The sequence below is a fragment of the Macaca thibetana genome, chromosome 19 (assembly GCF_024542745.1).
Source record: "Macaca thibetana thibetana isolate TM-01 chromosome 19, ASM2454274v1, whole genome shotgun sequence".
In the NCBI taxonomy this organism is placed as follows: domain Eukaryota; kingdom Metazoa; phylum Chordata; class Mammalia; order Primates; family Cercopithecidae; genus Macaca; species Macaca thibetana.
The window spans coordinates 16,278,738-16,298,550 of NC_065596.1; the positions used below are offsets into that span (position 1 = coordinate 16,278,738).

Consider the following 19,813-nt stretch of genomic DNA (forward strand, 5'->3'; position numbering starts at 1 on the left):
GCGCCCAGGTCGACCCTACTCCTGGCGCCTCGCAATTAGCGGGGTTGCGAGGAAGAGAGTGGTCCTATGGTGCTCTGTACTGCTGGGCTCGGGGCTGGCGGGAGATGTAGGGGTCTTAGAACTTTGCAGCTTTGCCGTCTGGCTGGACCCCGGTAGCTGGGGAAACTGAGAGAGCTGGAGACCCTGAACTCCCAAAGGGCCACCGTTCTGGGAACCAGGTCTTAAAGACCCTGTCGAGAAAATGTGGAGGCTGAAGCCAGGCACAGTGGCTCACGCCTGTAATCCCAGCACTTTGGGAGGCCGAGGCAGGCGGATCACGAGGTCAGGAGATCGAGACCATCCTGGCTAACATGGTGAAATCCCGTCTCTACTAAAAATACAAAAAATTAGCCGGGCTTGGTGGCGGGTGCCTGTAGTCACAGCTACTGGGGAGGCTGAGGCAGGAGAATGGCGTGAACCCGCGAGGCAGAGCTTGCAGTGAGCCGAGATCACACCACTGTACTCCAGCCTGGGCAACAGAGTGAGACTCCATCTCAAAAAAAAAAAAAAAAAAAAAAAAAAAAGAAAATGTGGAGGCTGGGCTCTGTGACTCACACCTGTAATCCCAACACGTTGGGAGGCCAAGGCAGGAGGATACCTTGGGCCCAGGAGTTTGAAACCAGCCTGAGTAATATAGTGGTACCACATCTCTACAAAAAGTTTTAAAACCTACAAAAACAAAAATTTAAAAATCAGCCAGGTGTGGTGAAGTGTGCCTGTAGTCCCAGCTACTCTGGAGGCTGAGGTGGGAGGATCACCTGAACCTGGGAAGTTGAGAGGCTGCAGCGAGCTATGATCATGCCACTGCACTCCAGCCTGGGCCACTAAGCAGGACCCTGTCTCCAAAAAAAAAAAACCCAAAAAAACAAAAAAGTGTGGAAGGGCTTCCTCTAACCCCGCAAGGCCCAGTCACCTGGCCTTAAAGCCCAGCCAAGGCACAGGTGACTGGAGTTTTCAGGTGCTGGGAGTGGAGTTGGGGGAGGAGAGGACCGGGGAGGGGAGGCTCTGGCCATGAGGCAGGAACTGGGCTGAATCAACCGAAGTTGAGTAGAGTGGGGATGTCCACCTGTCTGTCCCTGCCCAACACTGTGGTCTGCCCTCCAGGTAGGGGGTGGGGGACAAGAAGCTCCGAAGTCCTGGGGGACTCAGCTTCTCTACCTCCCCACCCCCACCCTGGCCGCCCCACCTAGGGAGGTCTGAGCTGGGTCTTAGATGAGCAAACCTGTGGAATTGGACCTTGATCTGCTCTCAGTCTGAAAAACCTTGGCTATATCTACGGCCATACCACCCTGAAAGCACCCGATCCTCGTCTCATCTCGGAAGCTAAGCAGGGTCCTGCCTGGTTAGTATGTGGATGGGAGACCACCTAGGAATACCGGCTACTATAGGCTTGGGCTGGGCACGGTGGCTCACACCTGTAATCCCAGCACTTTGGGAGGCCAAGGGGGGTGGATCACCTGGGATCAGGAGTTTGAGACCAGCGTGGCCGACATGGTGAAACCCCGTCTCTACTAAAAATACAAAAATTGGGCCGGGCGCGGTGGCTCAAGCCTGTAATCCCAGCACTTTGGGAGGCCGAGACGGGCGGATCACGAGGTCAGGAGATCGAGACCATCCTGGCTAACCCGGTGAAACCCCGTCTCTACTAAAAAATACAAAAAACTAGCCGGGCGAGGTGGCGGGCACCTGTAATCCCAGCTACTCGGGAGGCTGAGGCAGGAGAATGGCGTAAACCCAGGAGGCGGAGCTTGCAGTGACCTGAGATCCGGCCACTGCATTCCAGCCTGGGCGACAGAGCGAGACTCCGTCTCAAAAAAAAAAAAAAAAAAAAAAAAAAAAAAACAAAAATTATCTGGGTGTGGTGGCTCACGCCTGTAATCCCAGCTACTTGGGAGGCTGAGACAAGAGAATCGCTTGAGCCTGGGAGGCGGAGGTTACAGTGAACTGAGATTGCACCACCGCACTTTAGCCTGGGCGACACAACGGGACACCCTCTCAAAACAAAACAGAACAAAACCATCCATGGAGATGTTCCTACCTGTACTTAGGGTGGGAGAGGGAGGGTTCTCCCTGATAGGGTAAAAGAAGCCCTGGCTTGGCCGGGCGCAGTGGCTCACGTCTGTAATCCCAGCACTTTGGGAGGCCGACTTGGGTGGATCACCTGAGGTCAGGAGTTCGAGACCAGCCTGGTCAACATGCTGAAACCCCATCTCTACTAAAAATACAAAACATTAGCTGGGTGTGGTGGCTCGAGCCTGTAATCCCAGCTACTTGGGAGGCTGAGGCAGGAGAATCGCTTGAACCTGGGAGGCAGAGGTTGCAGTGAGCCGAGATGGTACCACTGCACTCCAGCCTGGGCAACAAGAGCAAAACTCCGTCTCAAAAGGAAAAAAAAAAAAAAAAAATCCCTGACATTCGCCAGGTCTGAGCCTGAGACCGGAAACCTCTAGGGTTGGAAACTTGTAAGTCAGGGACCCTCTGGGCACCGCCACAGGGAGTCCAAAGACAAAACTTCCTTTTGGATTTAGTAGAGCTTTAAGAGCACCTGTTGTCGGTCAGCACCTGTAGCTTCCTTGAAGGACAAGACGAGCAAGGCTCCCTACTCTCCAAGAGCTTCTATCCCAGTGGGTGAGAGAGATACACTAAGTAAACTAATAAAGGAGACCAGGTGGGGTGGCTTACACCTTTAATCCCAGCAATTTGGGAGACTGACCAAGGTGGGTAGATCGCTTGAGCCCAGGAGTTTGAGATCAGCTTGAGCAACGTAGTGAGATCCCATCTCTACAAAAAATAATTTAAAATGATAGAAGAGTTAGGCATAATTAGGCACCTGTAATCCCAGCTACTCAAGAGGCTGAGGGAGGAGAATCGACTGAACCCAGGAGGTGGAGGTTGTGGTGAGCCGAGATTGCACCACTGCACTCCAGCCTAGGTGACAGAGCGAGACTCCATCTCAAAAGTAAGTAAATAAGTAAATAAAAATGAGCTGGGTGTGATACTGGGCACCTGTGGTCCCAGTTACTCGAGAGGCTAAGACAGGAGGATTGCTTGAGCCTGGGAGTTGGAGGCTACAGTGAGCCATGATTGCACCACTGTACTCCAGCCTGAGTGGCAGCTCAGAACCTGGCTTTTAAAAACGAAAAAAAAGACAAATGAAAGAACAAGGTAATGCCAGTTTGTGACAAGTATTGTGTGCATAACAAAGCAAGGTGAAGCGGTAGCAAGGGACGAGGGGTTCCTTGAAGACCTCTTTGAGGAAGGGACCTTTCTTTTTTTTTTTTTTTTTGAGACAGAGTCTCACTCTGCCGCCCAGGCTGGAGTGCAGTGGCCGGATCTCAGCTCACTGCAAGCTCCGCCTCCCGGGTTTACGCCATTCTGGTGCCTCAGCCTCCCGAGTAGCTGGGACTACAGGCGCCCGCCACCTCGCCCGGCTAGCTTTTTGTATTTTTTAGTAGAGACGGGGTTTCACCAGGTTAGCCAGGATGGTCTTGATCTCCTGACTTCGTGATCCGCCCGCCTCGGCCTCCCAAAGTGCTGGGATTACAGGCTTGAGCCACCGTGCCTGGCCGAGGAAGGGACCTTTGAGAAAGGTTGTGTCGGCCGGGTCTCCTTTAGAGAGGTTGTCTCCTTTAGAGTGACTCTTCCTTTCCCTCCCTCCCTCCCTCCCTCCCTCCCTCCCTCCCTCCCTTCCTTCCTTCCTTCCTTCCTTCCTTCCTTCCTTCCTTCCTTCCTTCCTTCCTTCCTTCCTTCCTTCCTTCCTTCCTTCCTCTCTCTCTCTCTCTCTCTCTCTCTCTCTCTCTCTTTCTTTTCTTCTTTCTTTCTTGATGGAGTTTTCGCTCTTGTTGCCCAGGCTGGAGTGCAGTGGCATGATCTCGGCTCACTGCAACCTCAGCCTCCCGGGTTCAAGCGATTCCCAGCCTTAGCCTCCCAAGTAACTGGGATTATAGGCATGCACCACCACTCGGCTAATTTTGTATTTTTGGTAGAGACGGGGATTACTCCACGTTGGTCAGGCTGGTCTCGAACTCCTGACCTCAGGTGATCTGCCCGTTTCAGCCTCCCGGAGTGCTGGGATTACAGATGTGAGCCACCGCGTCCGGCCTTCTTTTTCTTTCTTTCTTTTATTTTTCTGAGATGGCTGGAGTGCAGTGGCATGATCTGGGCTCACTGCAACCTCCACCTCCTGGGTTCAAGCGGTTTTCCTGCCTCAGCCACCAGAGTGGCTGGGATTACAGGCGCCCACCACTGTGCCTGGCTAATTTTTGTATTTTTAGTAGAGACGGGGTTTTGCCATGCTGGCCAGGCTGGTATTGAACTCCTTCCTCAGGCTCCCAAAGTGTTGTGATTACAGGTGTGAGCCACCACACCAATCCTTCCCCTCCCCCTCTCCTCCCCCTCCTCTCTCCTTCCTTCCCTTCCTTCCCTCCCTCCCTCCCTCCCTCCCTCCCTTCCTTCCTTCCTTCCTTCCTTCCTTCCTTCCTTCCTTCCTTCCTTCCTTCCTTCCTTCCTTCCTTCCTCCTTCTCTCTCTTTCTTTTTTCTTTCCTTTCCTTTCTCTTTGCCCCTCCTCCTCCTCCTCCTCCCCTTTTCCCCTCCTTCTCCTTCTCCTCCTCTTCCTGTTCTCCTCCTCCTCCATTCTTTTTTTTCTCCCTCTATTGACCAGGCTGGCATGCAGTGGCATGATCCTAGATCAGTGCAGCCTTGAACTCCTGGGCTCAGGTGATCCTCCGGCTTCACCCTCCCTCCCAAGTAGCTGGGTCCACAGGCATGCACCACCACATCTGCTGAATCATTTATTTATTTTATTTTTTTGGAGAGACAGGGTCTTGCTATGTTGCCCAGGCTGGTCTCAAACTCCTGGGCTCAAGAGATCCTACCGTGTTGGCCTCCCAAAGTGCTGGGATTACCGGCATGAGGCACCCCGCCTGGCCTACTTCCTGTCTTCTGAGAGGCTTCTTGGGATCTGTGCCCTGGGGATGTTTGCAACCACATGCTGAAATAAGCTTTTTTTTTTTTTTTTTTGAGAGATGGAGTCTGTCTCCCAGGCTGGAGTGCAGTGGTGTGATCTCAGCTCACTGCAACCTCCACTGGGTTCAAGCGGGTCTCCCAGCCTCCTGAGTAGCTGGGATTACAGGCACATGCCACCACACCCGGCTAATTTTTGTATTTTTAGTAGAGACAGGGTTTTACCATGTTGGCCAGGCTGGTCTCAAACTCCTGACCTCAGGTGATCCGCCTGCCTTGGCCTCCCAAAGTGCTGGGATTACAGGTGTGAGCCACCGCGCCTGGACTAGCATCTTTTTTATTTTATTTTTTGAGACAGAGTCTTGCTCTGTTGCCCAGGATGGAGTGCGGTGGTGTTAGCTCACTGCAACCTCCATCTCCCGGGTTCAAGCCATTCTCCTGCCTCAGCCTCCTGAGTAGCTGGGATTACAGGGTTGAGGAATTGAAGTATTTATCCACCAGCTCCTGTCTGTCCCTGTCTAACGGCTGCTCCAGAGAAGGGAGGTGGACAGGTGTTAACTCTCTGGCACTTCTGACTTCCCTGCCCACAGGGACTGTGAGTGCTCAGGGATATGGACAGGGTGGTATGGTACGTGCTGTGGATATAGATTTACCTGCTGCAAGTATAGATGCAGCTGCCACAGGTATAGATGCTGAGTGGGATGGCTGAGTCATAGCACACTAATACTCAATCCTTTCCAATTATTTATCAGAAAGGCTGCCCACTTTACATTCCCATTGCTACTGTGTGAGCCTTACCACGTGATAATATCTAGCTTAAAAAAAAATATGGGCCAGGCACGGTGGCTCATGCGTGTAATCCCAGCACTTTGGGAGGCTGAGGCAGGAGGATCGTTTGAGCCCAAGAGTTTGAGACCAGCCTGGACAACAGTGAGACCTGAGACCCCGTCTCTACAAAAATTAAAAAAAGAAAAATAGCCAGGTGCAGTGGCGCATGCCTGTGGTTCCAGCTATTTGGGAGGCTGAGGTGGGAGAAGTGCTTAAGCCCAGGAAGTTGAGGCTACAGTGAGCTACTATTGCACCACTATACTCCAGCCTGGGCAACAGAGTGAGGCATTGTCTCTAAGAAAGAAGATATATTTTTTCTTTTTCTTTTCTTTTCTTTTTTTTTTGAGATGTAGTCTCGCTTTGCCACCCAGGCTGGAGTGCAGTGGCGTTATCTCAGCTCACTGCAAGCTCCGCCTCCCGGGTTCCCACCATTCTCCTGCCTCAGCCTCCCGAGTTGCTGGGACTACAGGCGTCCAACACCGCGCCCGGCTAACTTTTTTGTATTTTTAGTAGAGACGGGGTTTTGCCATGGTCTTGATCTCCTGACCTCATGATCCACCTGCCTCAGCCTCCCAAAGTGCTGGGATTACAGGCGTGAGCCACCACACCTGGCCAAGATATATTTTTTCAATTGGCTTTAAGGTTTCTCCTGAAATTAAAAGGAAAAAAGAAAAAAATTTAAATTTTGGTCCAATATAATAAAAATTGACCAGTTTAACTTTTTTAAAAATTTTGGAGATGAGGTCTTGCTCTGTCACCCAGACTGGAGTGCAGTGGTTTTTTTTTGTTGTTGTTTTGTTTTTTTGTTTTGAGACGGAGTCTCACTCTGTCGCCCAGGCTGGAGTGTAGTGGCCGGATCTCATCTCACTGCAAGCTCCGCCTCCCGGGTCTACACCATTCTCGTGCCTCAGCCTCCCGAGTAGCTGGGACTACAGACGCCCGCCACCTCACCCGGCTAGTTTTTTTTATTTTTATTTTTTGGTAGAGACAGGGTTTCACCGTGTTAGCCAGGATGGTCTCGATCTCCTGACCTCGTGATCCGCCCGTCTCGGCCTCCCAAAGTCCTGGGATTACAGGCTTGAGCCACCGCGCCCGGCCCTGCAGTGGTTTCATCATAGCTCACTGTAACCTCGAACCCTTGGGCTCGGATGATCCTCCCCACTTCAGCCTCCCAAGTAGCTGGGACTACAGATGTGTGCCACTGCACTCAGCTATTTTTTAGATTTTTTCATAGAGACGGGGTCTCGATATATTGCCCAGGCTGGTCTTGAACTTCTGGTCTCAGGCGATCCTCTGGCCTCAGCCTCCCAAAGTGCTGGGATTATAGGTGTGAGCCACTGTGCCCAGCCATTGTAATCATTTTTAAGTGTACAGCTCAGTGGCATTGAGCATATTCACATGGTTGTACAACCATCACCAACATCCATCTCCTGAACTTACTTACTTTCTTTCTTTCTTTTTTTTTTTTTGAGACGGAGTTTCGCTCTGTCACCCAGGCTGGAGTGCAGTGGCGTGATCTCGGCTCACTGCAAGCTCCACCTCCCGGGTTCACGCCATATTCCTGCCTCAGCCTCCTGAGTAGCTGGGACTACAGGCGCCCGCCACTGCGCCCAGCTAATTTTTTGTATTTTTAGTAGAGATGGGGTTTCACCATTTTAGCCAGGATGGTCTCGATCTCCTGACCTTGTGATCCGCCTGCCTCGCCGAACTTTCTTATCTTCCCAAATTGAAACTCTGTCCCCGTGAAACACTAACTCCCCACCTCCCTCCCGTAGCCCCTGGCACCCACCATTCTACTTTCTGTCTCCCATGAATCTGACTCCTCTAGGGACCTCCTACAAGTGGAATCACACAGGATTTGTCCTTTTATGTCTGGCTTATTTCCCTGAGCATGATGTCCTCACAGTTCATCTATGTCACAACATGCATCAGAATCTTCTGCCTTTTCAAGGCTGCGTACTATTCCATTGTGTGGAAGAACCACATTTTATCTATTTACTCCTCTGCTGGTGGGCACTTGGGGTTTGCTTCCATCTTTTGGTTCTTGTGAATAATGCTGCTATCAACACGAGTGTACAAATATTTCTTTTCTTTTTCTTTTTTTGAGATGGAATCCCACTCTGTCATCCCAGCTGGAGTGCAGTGGTGTGATCTCGGCTCACTGCAACCTCCACCTCCCAGGTTCAAGTGATTCTTCTGCCTCAGCCTCCCAAGTAGCTGGAATTACAGGCACGTGCCACCACGCCTGGCTAATTTTTGTATATTTAGTAGAAACCGGGTTTCGTCATGTTGGCCAGACTAGTCTCGAACTCCTGAGCTCAAGTGATCTGCCTGCCTCAGCCTCTACCTGAGTGCTGGGATTACAGGCATGAGCTACTGCACTGGGTTTAGCTGAACCAGTTTACATTCCCATCAGCAGGACATCAGTATTCCAATTTCTCCACATCGCCCCTCAGTGCTTGTTATTTACTATCCAGCCTCTAAGATTTTGGAATGTGAGTTAGCTATTACTTTGTAACAAATTACCCCACAATTTACTAGCTTTAAAAAAGTATGTATTGGTTGGGCTGCAGTGGCTCACGCCTGTAATCCCAGCACTTTGGGAGGTCAAGGTGGGTGGATCGCTTGTGGCCAGGAGTTTGAGACCAGCCTGGCCAACATGGCAAAACCCCGTCTCTACTAAAAATACAAAATTAGGGGCTGGGCATGGTGGCTCACGCCTGTAATCCCAGCACTTTGGGAGGCCGAGGAGAGTGGATCACCTGAGGTCAGGAATTCAAGACCAGCCTGGCCAATATGGTGAAAACTTGTCTCTATTAAAAATATAAAAAAGTAGCTGGGTGTGTTGGTGGGCACCTGTAATCCTAGCTACTCAGGAGGCTGAGGCAGGAGAATCACTTGAACCCAGGAAGCGGAGGTTGCAGTGAGCCGAGATCAAACCATTGCACTCCAGCCTGGGCAACAGAGCAGATTCCATCTCAAAAACAAAAACAAACAAACAAACAACAAAACAAAAAAGCCCCTCACAGTTTAAAATATATATATACACACACATATACACACATATATATATATATATTATATAGGTGCAGTGGCTCACGCCTGTAATCCCAGGACTTTGGAAGGCTGAGGTGGGTGGATCACCTGAGGTCAGGAGTTCGAGACCAGTCTGACCAACATGGAGAAACCCCATCTCTACTGAAAATACAAAATTAGCTGGGCGTGGTGGCGCATACCTGTAATCCCAGCTATTCGGGAGGCTGAGGCGGAAGAATTGCTTGAACTCGGGAGGTGGAGGTTGCAGTGAGCCAAGATCATACCATTGCACTCCAGCCTGGGTGACAGATTGAGACTCTGTCTTAAAAAAAAAAAAAGAAAAAAAAAATGTGTACACACACACACACACACACACATTTGTGATTTATTTATTTTTCTTCTAGAGATGCGGTCTCCTTATATTTCCCTGGCTGGCCTCAAACTCCTGGGCTCCAGGGGATCCTCCTGTCTTAGCCTCCCCAGTAGCAGGGACTACAGTTGCCTGGCCCTCACCTGAGAGTCACAAGCCTAAGAGTGGCTACACTGGGTAGTTCATTCAATGTCCCTCCCCCACCGGTTCCAAGCAACCACTGATGTGCTGTCTGTCACTACAGACGAGCTCGCATTTTCTAGAATGTTCTATAAATGGAATCATACAGTGAGTGCTTTTTGTGGCTTCTTTTGTTTGGCGTGCTTTTGAGATTAGTCCCTGTTTTGAGAGTAGCAGTAGTCTGTTCCTTTCTATTGCCAAGTTCCATTCCATTGTAGGGGACAGTTTGATTCATGTTACTCATCCCTCTGTTGATGGAGGTTTTGGGAGTGTTTTTATAAAAGGGCAGAGTCCAGATCCCAATTAATTACAGGGTGGGTTTCATGTACCCTGGAGGAACCCTTGCATCATAGTCAGAAGGCAGGAGAGGCTGGGTGAGGTGGCTCCTGCCTGTAATCCCAGCTCTTCGGGAGGCTGAGGTGGGAGTGTCACTTGAGCCCAGGAGGTCGAGACCAGCCTGGGTAACATAGCGAGACCCTGTTTCTACAAAAAATTTTAAAATTAGCCTGATACGGTGGGGTAGCCTTTAGTCCCAGCTACTTGTTTTATTTGTTGTTGTTGTTGTTGTTGTTTGAGACAGAGTCTTGCTCTGTCACCCAGGCTGGAGTGCAATGGCACGCTCTCGGCTCACTGCAACCTCCGCCTCCCAGGTTCAAGTGATTCTCCTGCCTCAGCCTCCCGAATAGTTGGGATTACAGGTGCATGCCACCATGCCTGGCTAATTTGTGTATTTTTAGTAGAGACAGGTTTTTTCCATGTTGGCCAGGCTGGTCTCGAACTCCTGACCTCAGGTGATCCGGGGTTTTTTTTTTTTTTTGTATTTTATTTTATTTTATTTTTAGACGGAGTCTCTCTCTGTCACCCAGGCTGGAGTGCAGTGGCATGATGTCAGCTCACTGAAACCTCAGCCTCCATAGTGGCTGGGACTACAGGTGCGTGCCACCACGCCCGGCTAATTTTTGTATTTTTAGTAGAGATGGGGGTTTCACCATATTGGCCAGGCTGGTCTTGAACTCCTGACCTCGTGATCTGCCCACCTCGGCCTCCCAAACAGCTGGGATTACAGGCGTGAGCCACTGTGCCCAGACTGTTTTGTTTTGGTTTTGAGAAGGAGTCTCACTCTGTTGTGCGGGCTGGAGTGCAGTGGCATGATCTCGGCTCACTGCAGCTTCCGCCTCCTGGGTTCAAGTGATTCTTGTGCCTCAGTCTCCTGAGTAGCTGGGACTATAGGCATGTGCCACCACACCCAGCTAATTTTTTGTATTTTTAGTTGAGACAAAGTTTCACCGTGTTGGCTAGGCTGGTCTCTAACTCTTGTCTTCAAATGATCCACCCACCTGGGCTGCTAGTCCCAGCTACTTGGGAGGCTGAGGTGGGAGGATCACTGGAACCTGGAAAGTCGAGGCTGCAGTGAGCTGTGAAGCTGTGATGATCATGCCACTGCACTCCAGCCTGGGTGACAGAGTGAGATCCTGTCTCAAAAATAAATAAATAGGAGGGCAGGGATCTGCGTAGGTAGATGTGATTTAGAAGGGGGCACTGGGTGTGGGTGGGTAGACAGGTAACCAGGCTGGTGTCATGCCACAAGGGGTTCACACGGGTGATCATTGGTAGACTGAGGGAGAAGATAAGGCCTAGAATGATCCAATCTGGAGGCCAAAGCATGGCATTCAGCTCTGCCATTTTTCTCTGCCTTCCATTTCTGCAACCTCAAATGGGCCCAACGTCCCCACTCCCCCACCCCAGTTCACCCGATGCCAAGTTGCATTATCGGTTTCCTGTGCATGGAGGCACCCTGATTTCCAGAAGCGAGTGAACTGTGCATATGGAGTTTGCAATGGGGTTGGTGATGGGGCAGAGGACGCTGGTTTCTTGGAATGGGGTAAAAAGTGGCTGTGAGTCTGGAGGGATGAGACATCCAGGCGGAAAGCTCATGGAGGCCGTATGAGGAGGGGACTTGGCCGACAGAGGTGACAAGGCCAGACTCTTCTTATAAGGAGAGGGAGCTGAGGAATGGCTGTTTTCACCCTCAGGGTCCCACCCTCTTCATGCTACAGTCCTGGAGCTCAGCTCTCCACCGAGGCCCCTGCCCTGGCTTAAGTCACCAACAGGACACCTCCCACTTGCTCCGGCTGGGCTGGGGCCCTTGCACAGGATCCTCTGTGTCCCTTCATGAACTTGTGTTTTTGGTTTTTTTGTTTGTTTGTTTTCGTTTTTGAGACAGAGTCTCGCTCTGTCGCCCAGGCTGGAGTGTAGTGGCGCAATCTCGGCTCACCGTAACCTCTGTCTCCCAGGTTCAGAGGTTAGCTGGGATTACAGGTGCTCGCCAGCACGCCCGGCTAATTTTTGTATTTTATGGTAGAGACAGGGTTTCACCATGTTGGCCAGACTGGTCTCGAACTCCTGAGCTCAAGTAATCCGCCCGCCTCAGCCTCCCAAAGCGGTGGGATTACAGGCGTGAGCCACCGCGCCAGGCCTTATGCACTTGTTTTGACACCTCCCAGGTCGACATAACCTAGTATCCTGGAAGCCCAGCTTTGCCAGGAAGCCTCTGCTGACTTGACGTCCTGTTAGCTGGAAGGGTGTGGAGGGTGGGTGTGCTCTACCCTGCAGATGGCTGGGTCACCTCTCACAGAATACCCTGCAGATATTCTGTCTCCTGTCTCCCTCCTACTCCTCCTTTCTTTCTTTCTCTCGCCCCCCAAATCTGGGGTCTACCTTGCATCCCTGAAATTCACCGGGCGGCATTCTCTTAGCAGTTCTCCGACCCCAGGAAACCAGATAAGGGGTTTCCTGGCGTCTGGGGAACACCTTCGGGTATGAGGGGGTGGGCGGCTGCCCCCCAGGGACCCTGGGCGGCCTAGCTTTCGCAGACGCGAAGGATGGAAAGTGCCAGGGCTACCGAGCGGCCGGATTGGTGTGTGGGCCAGAGGCGCGGTGGTCCCGCCTCCTGGTTGCCAGGGCCCAGCCTATCCGCGTCCAGGCGGTCCTTGGTCTCCAGGTGGTTGTGGTGGGGGTCGGGGCAGGTGTATGTGTTGGGGAGGACAGTGGAGGACCCCAGGGATTTGCTCCCCCAGTCCCAACCGTTGACTCTCTGGGTTCCTCAGGCGCAACTGGGGAAACAGGCTTCCCTCGGACCGTGGAGAAGCCACCCCTCTCTCCAACGCGCCCTTCTCCCCCATCCCCCTCGGCGCGCTTCCGCCGGCCGCGCTCCCGGGTCCGGATCGAGCGCGCGCCCCTGGCTCTCCCGCCCGCGGCCGAGGGGCGGGACAGGCTCGGCTCCCACGGCGCCGCAGCCTGCAGCCCCCTCCCCTCGCCTCCTCGCCGCTGGCGGCCACCGCGTCGCTCCGGCCCGGGCCCCACCCCAGGCGACCCTGCGAGGAGCGGCCGGAGGCCGGAGGCCAGAGGCGGAGGTGAGTGCGACGCGAGCAGGTGGAGAGGCTGGGCGCGGGCCAGGCCTGGCTGGGGGAGGGGTCGGGCCCGGGACGCGGCTCTTTGTCTCCCGGAGCCCGTTCGCGGGCAGCGGGGCCGCTCTGCCTCCCGGCAGGTGCAGGCATCCCTGGAGGAGGCTGGGGGAGGCCGCTGGGGGCTGGCGGGGAGACCCGGGCGTGCGCTCCGGTCCCCCACATCCGGAGCCCGTGGCAGCTCCCTGCTCTCGAGGCTGGCGGTCTGAGTCCCTGAGGGGGCGAGGGGTAGGGGCGTGGAGATCGGTCCTAAATTGGAGCTGAGGCGGGGGAGGCGGCGGGCTGGGGCAGGCAGAGCCTCTTCGCTTTGGGGAAAAGCGGTGGGGGGTGGGACATGGGGACAGCAAGGAGCAGTGGGGCTGGCGAGTGGGTGTAGGTGCGTGGGAGCCGAGCGGATGGAAGCCGAGGCCGAGGTTTGAGTGTACATGGGTGGCGATGCTGCGAAAGGGCAGTGAGGTACCCGGGTCCAGGTCTCTGGAGACGACGTAGGTGTCCAGAACCTGGGATGCGGACCAGTTTGTCTCTTCAGGTGCAAGATGGACAAGAGAGACAAGGCGAAGGCAGGGGCCACCGCGCGGACGCCGGCTGCTCGCCCTCCTGGACTTCTGACCCCCAGGCCCCCAGGCTCTCCTCGACCCCCTCCCCCAGTAACTCCCGCAGCCCTCCGAGTTCTGGGAGCTGCGGGAGCTGTGGGGCGAAAACCTCTGGCAGAGCGAGCCGGGGGCATCGGCGGGGCCACTCTTCCCGAGTCTGCGCCCCGAGCGGGACCAACGCGGAGTGCTGGGACAAGTTCCCGAAACCCAGGTACCCCAGCCTCCTTCCTCAGCTCCCACCCGATCTTCCCTCCCACTTCCAATACCTGTCCCATCTCCCCTCCACCACCACCTCTCCGGGGCACCTGTGACTCGGCTTTCTCCCGGCAGCTTCCAGGGCCCCAGCCTCCGGGAGAGGGGAGAGAGCTCCTCCTGCCAAGAACACCAGCCCAGGCCCTGTTTCTAGCCCAGGGCGTGCCAGCGGAACCACTAGGTAACCTGCTCCCTCTCCCCCAGTCCCCTCAGCCAGGGTTGGCGTCAGAGTCTGGAACCTTTTATTTTACACGGGGCGCGGGAACACTTGCAGGTCACTGGACACAAATTGGGTGAAAGCCATTATTGGTCGTCAGAGAGGGCGCATGCCCATTTCACAGATGGGAAAATAGAGGCTTGGGAAGCCAAACAAGGACCTAGGCCTGAGTGTGGCCCCCTCTGTCTCCAGGCCAGGCCCTCTTGGCCAAAAGGGACTCCGGATCCCAGCGGAGGAAACTGTAGCCAGAGGAAAAGCTACAGAGGCTCCCAAAAGGAGTGCCCTCGGCGCCGGGGCACGGAGAGGTATGTGACCTGGAGAAGAGTGGGGTTCCTGGGCAGCGAGGGGGGCCGCCTCAGAGGTATCGGTGACCCTTGGCCTTCTACTTTTTCTCCAGACACTTCCGGGCCTACCCCAGGAACCCCCTCCCCGGCCATGGCCCGTCGGTCCCGGGCTGCGGGCACCGAGGTGGGGCTCCCCCGGCCAGCTCCGAGTGCCCGGCCACGGCCCACGACAGAGGGTCCCCGGAAATCAGTGAGCAGCGCCTCGGAGCACAGTACCACCGAGCCAAGCCCGGCTGCCAGGAGGCGGCCCAGCGCCGGTGGGAGTCTCCAGAGGCCGGCCTCGCGCCCCCTGAGCTCCAGCGCCACCCCTCTCTCCTCCCCAGCCCGTTCTGGGCCCTCAGCCCGCGGAACACCCAGGGCTCCTGCGCATCCCTCGCAGCCCAAACCGAAAGGGCTGCAGGCTCTGCGCCCCCCGCAGGTCACACCCCTAAGGAAGGACGCAGCCCCAGCACTAGTCCCGCTTTCTTCTTCTCCTTTGGCCACACCCTCTCCACCGGGTACCAAGGCAAGACCCGTACCACCTCCCTACAACGCAGCCACTCCCCTGCCAGCCACGCTCCCTCCTTCTCCACCGGTCACGCCCCCTCTTCCAGCCGCGCTCCAAAGTCAGGCCCCGCCCACCCTGCCGGCCACGCCCCACTCACCGAGCCTTACCTGTCAGTTGGCCACGCCCCTTCCTCTAGCCCCTCCTTCTCCCTCTGCTTCTCCCTCTCTGCAGACCCTCCCCTCTCCACCAGCCACACCCCCCTCGCAAACTCCACCCACACAGGTGATTACATCCTTTCCAGAAGCAGGCGCCTCTTCCCTGGCCATAGCCGCTTTTGTGGCTTCAGTCTCTCCATCAGTTTCATCCCCTCTGCAGAGTATGCCCCCCACCCAAGCTAATCCAGCGTTGCCCTCTCTTCCGACTCCCCTCTCTCCCTTGGCCACACCTCCTCTGTCAGCCATGTCTCCTCTACAAGGCCCTGTTTCTCCGGCAACATCTCTCGGGAATCCGGCTTCTCCCCTCGCCACACTCCTTCAGCCAGGCCTTTCTGCTCTGACCACGCCCCCTCCGCAGGCCAGTCCTTCCCCGTCTCCCCAGGCCACGCCCCACACTCTGGCCACTCTTCCTCCACAGGACCCTCCTCTTCTGGCCACATTGCCTCTGCAGGCCTCTCCCTCTCCTTTGACCACAGTCTCTCTGCAGGATCGTCCTCTAGTTTCGCCCCCACCCCTGGCCCCGCCCCACTCACAGGCCCCACCTTCTATGACTACGCCCCCTATGCAGGCCCCGCCCTCTCTCCAGACCATTCCCCCAATACAGGTCCCACATTCTCTGACCTCACCGTCTCCGCAAGCACCTCCCTCTCCTCTGGCTTCGTCCTCTCTGCAGGCCACAACTTCTTTGGGCTCACCCCCTCTGCAGGCCACACATTCTTTTCTGACAGTGTCCCCTAGGCAAACCCAACCTTCTTTGACCTCGCCTTCTCAGCCTTCCTCTACTCCCCCTGATTCACCCCCTCTGCAGGCCCCTCTTTCCCTTCCTGCCTCACCCCCTCTGCAGACTTCTTTCTCTCCTGCTGTCTCACCCCTAAACTCACCCCTGATCACATCCCCTCTGCAGGCTCCATCTTCTCTGGCCTCCTACTCTCCTCAGGCACCTCCCTCTTCCCTGACCATGCCCCCTCTGGAGACCCAGTCTTCTCTAGTCCCGCCCTCTCTGCAGACACCTCCTGCTTCCCTGACCACACTCCCTCTGGAGAGCCCACCTTCTCTAGCCCCACCCCCTCTGCAGACAGCTTCTGGTTCCCTGACCACATCCCATCTGGAGACTCCACCTTGTCCAGACCCACGCCCTCTGCAAGCACCACCTTCGCCATTGATCGCGCCCCTTCCGGAGACCCCCTCTTCCATAGCCACGCCTCCTCCACAGGCCCCACCTGCTCTGGCCTCACCCCCTTTGCAGGGCCTGCCCTCTCCCCCTCTGTCTCCTTTGGCCACGCCCCCTCCACAGGCCCCACCTGCCCTGGCCTTGCCTCCACTGCAGGCCCCTCCCTCTCCACCTGCCTCACCCCCTCTGTCTCCCTTGGCCACATCCTCTCCACAGGCCCCAACTGCTATGGCAGTGTACCTTCTGCAGGCCCCTTCCTCTCCCCCTCCCTCACCCCCAGGGCAGGCCCCTTTCTCTCCCCCTGCCTCACGCACAGTGTCTTCTTCGGCCACGCCCACTCCACAGGCCCCACCCTCTCTAGCCCCGCCTCCTCTGCAGGTCCCACCCTCTCCCCCTGCCTCTCCCCCAATGTCTCCTCCAGCCTCGCCCCCTCCACAGGCCCCACCCCCGCTATCCGCGCCTCCTCTGCAGGTCCCACCCTCTCCCCCTGCCTCTCCCCCAATGTCTTCTTCGGCCACGCCCCCTCCACAGGCCCCACCCCCTCTGGCCGCTCCTCCTCTGCAGGTCCTGCCCTCTCCCCCTGCCTCACCCCCAATGTCTCCTTTGGCCAAGCCCCCTCCACAGGCCCCGCCTGCTCTGGCCACACCTCCTCTGCAGGCCCCTCCCTCTCCGCCTGCCTCACTCCCTGAGCAGGCCCCTTTCTCACCCTCTGCCTCACCCCCAATGTCTCCTTTAGCCACACCTCCTCCACAGGCCCCACCTGTTCTGGCAGCGCCCCTTCTGCAGGTTCCTCCCTCTCCCCCTGCCTCACCCACCCTGCAGGCCCCACGCCGCCCCCCGACCCCGGGTCCGGATACCTCTGTCTCGGGCCCACGGCTGACCCTGGCGTTGGCCCCCGGCCCGCCGCCGCCGCCCTCGCGCAGCCCGTCCAGCACGCTGAGCGGCCCGGACCTGGCCGGCCACAGCAGCAGCGCCACGAGCACGCCAGAGGAGCTGCGTGGCTACGACAGTGGGCCCGAGGGCGGCGCCGCAGCCTCCCCGCCCCCCGACGCAGAGCTCGCCGCTTGCCACCCGGCTGCCTGGAGTCGAGGCCCCGCTCCGCCGCTGGCCTTCCGCGGAGCTCCAGGTAAGGGGCACCCCACACCCGGCCTGGCTGTGGGCGGGGTCGGAGGCGAGGCTTCCCAGCTCGGGGGCGGGACAGCTGGGTCCGGGGCGGAACTTTCACAAGGGGGCGGGACCTTGAGGCAGGGGCAGGTCTATTATCACCCCCACCGCCCACCTGGCGTCTCTCCCCGCAGGTGCGCAGCTGCCGTGGCCGCCTGCTGGCGGACCCGGCTCTGCTGACGGTCTGTGCACCATCTACGAGACTGAAGGGCCCGAGTCGGCGACCCCAGCCCCAGGCGCACTGGATCCGGGGTCCACTTCCGGCGCGAGCGGTGGGAAGGCGGTGGCTGGGGCTGGGGCCGGGGCTGGGGCCGGGGCTGGGGCGTCCTCGCGGAGCCCGAAGCAGGCGCGCCTGGGCGAGCTGCCACTGGGGGCGCTGCAGGCTAGCGTCGTGCAGCACCTGCTGAGCCGGACGCTGCTGCTGGCAGCTGCCGAGGGTGCCGCGGGCGGCAGCGGCGGGGGCCCAGGAGGCGCCGAGGGTGGTGGCGTCACGGGGGGCGCCCGGACTGCACTCAGCGACGCCGAACTCGGCCGCTGGGCCGAACTACTGTCTCCCCTGGACGAGTCCCGTGCCAGCATCACCTCGGTCACCAGCTTCTCTCCGGACGATGTGGCCTCCCCGCAGGGTGACTGGACCGTGGTGGAGGTGGAGACCTTCCACTGAGCCAGACCACAGCCCCGCCTGCTACGCCCCACCCCTGCCTTAGGATCCGCCCCTCTGGGTATGCCTGTTTGTTTTAGACCCCGCCTCCACTGCCCTGGAGCACCGCTGGGTGGATTGGTCTTAGCTCCCTGGAGCCTGAGCCTTTCGGCCCAGGCTCCACCCCTGCCTTTGGCCTCGGAGGCTCGGGACCTACCCACAGCTTTGACTAGGCCCGCCCCTCGAGCTCCGCCCCTTTGGCCTAGGACACGTCCCATTTCCCCGAGCCCCGCCCCGTGTCCAGTGTATTGCCCACCCCGCACAGCCTGAGTTTGCAATAAAACTGGGACACTGGGGCCTGCACACCTTCGCTGTCACCGAGAGGGCCGGGGCTGGGGGCTTCCAGCGGGCTGAGCGGCGCGGGGGGCCAGGCCAGGTAAGGTCTTGCTGGCGGCTGTGCGCGAACCGGTTGGAGCTCTGGATTAAGTGCGGTTTTCCTCTTCTGTGAGAAAAGGGGCAGGCCAGGTGGGGCTAGGGCGGGGCCCTGCCGAGTCCTGGCCATCTGGTGCCGCGCACCCATCCAAGTGTGTGAACTTGGGCCTCTTGATGTCCGACTTCTGGTGGAAACGTTCCGCGCAGGAGGGGCCTGGCTGGGGCTGTGCGCCCTAGTGGATGAGCCAGTGCATGGCCGAGGTGAAGGAGCGACTGGAACACTCCTCTCCTCTCCTCTCTCCTCTCCCCTCCCCTCCCCTCCCCTCCCCTCCCCTCCCCTCCCCTCCCCTCCTCCTCTCTTCTTTTTCTTCTTCTGCTTGACCTCAGGTGATCTGCCCTCCTCAGCCTCCCAAAGTGCTGGGATTACAGGCGTGAGCCACCGTGCCTGGTCTGGCACACTTTTCAAACTCGATGTGGGGAACTAGTACTCCTGGGGAACAGGTGGGAAGATTGGAGGGCACCGAGGCAAGGATGGGGGACCCCTTCCCATGGCCCTTCGGCTGGTATAGGGTCTCGGGCCAACTGCCCCAGTAGGGGATTGCAGGACTCCAAGTGTCCTCGAAGTGCCACTTGGTGCATCCCACCCCCACGGCATCCTTGCCCTGTCTCCTTTGTCAGGCGTCCTTATCAGATCCCAAACATCTTCACAGGCCCCCTCCGATCAGAGTTTCCTGCTCTTCCTCCCCCAACTAACCCTAACCCCCAGCTCAGTCATCTTGACCCTGGAGCCTCTCAGCCCTAGCCAGTTTCTCCCTGTTCCCAGGTGCCCCTGCAGAGAGCTCCCCCACTAGGCCTTTCCTCCCCCGGGTCTCCTGCATGGCACCAAGAATGATGGCAACATCCCCGGCTGGTTAAGAAGACAGAGTAGGATCTGGCCTTGGGCCCTCAGCCCTGCCTCTGCCCCTGGACCCAGTACCCTTACGCCATCCTGTGATCAGGTTCCTGTCAGTCACAGACCAGCAAGTCCTGCCTGTCCCCATCCCAGACAAGGCACTTCCCAGCCTGGGGTCTGAGGAGAAATGGGCTCTGGCCTGGAGGGGTGCCACCTGCACCTCTGGGAGCTAAAGGAGGAGGACACCAGCACAGTCCTTCGGTCAAATTCAGAGTTTTGTGGCAAACCATAGAGGTGTTCTCTCAAGCCGGGCCCTGGTGGGGTTGGGGACCTGGGTGTCTTTGTTTCCAGACTCTAGGACAAGCCCAAGGCTGACTCCTGACATGCTGGGTAGCCAGAGGCTCAACGCCAACTGCCAGGAAGGACAGGGCACAACCTCAGACAGTTCCTCTGGGGTCCTGCCCCGTCCTGGGGCGCCATCGGGGGTGGAATTACCATGGAAGCAGGAGGCATGGACAGTGACTGT

General features: G+C 57.1%; 2 protein-coding genes across 2 annotated transcripts in view; one reads left to right on the plus strand and one right to left on the minus strand.

Moving 5' to 3' along the window:
* MAP2K7 (mitogen-activated protein kinase kinase 7) overlaps positions 1-19,813 on the minus strand; it is a 54,238-nt gene that overhangs the window by 27,128 nt on the left and 7,297 nt on the right. The window lies entirely within an intron of this gene.
* PRR36 (proline rich 36) lies at positions 13,286-18,326 on the plus strand. Its single transcript, XM_050771033.1, has 5 exons — positions 13,286-13,684; positions 13,804-13,906; positions 14,135-14,247; positions 14,340-17,285; positions 17,458-18,326. Exons 1-5 carry the CDS (start codon positions 13,417-13,419, stop codon positions 17,985-17,987), a joined length of 3,960 nt encoding a protein of 1,319 aa, XP_050626990.1. The 5' UTR covers positions 13,286-13,416; the 3' UTR covers positions 17,988-18,326.

What these genes read in the sequence shown, in the direction of transcription:
- PRR36 (XM_050771033.1), top strand. Translation starts at nt 13,417, where the DNA reads ATGGACAAGAGAGACAAGGCGAAGGCAGGGGCCACCGCGCGGACGCCG. An exon ending in GACAAGTTCCCGAAACCCAG is followed by an intron (nt 13,685 to 13,803) that starts GTACCCCAGCCT and finishes TTCTCCCGGCAG; the next exon opens with CTTCCAGGGCCCCAGCCTCC. An exon ending in CGGCGCCGGGGCACGGAGAG is followed by an intron (nt 14,248 to 14,339) that starts GTATGTGACCTG and finishes CTTTTTCTCCAG; the next exon opens with ACACTTCCGGGCCTACCCCA.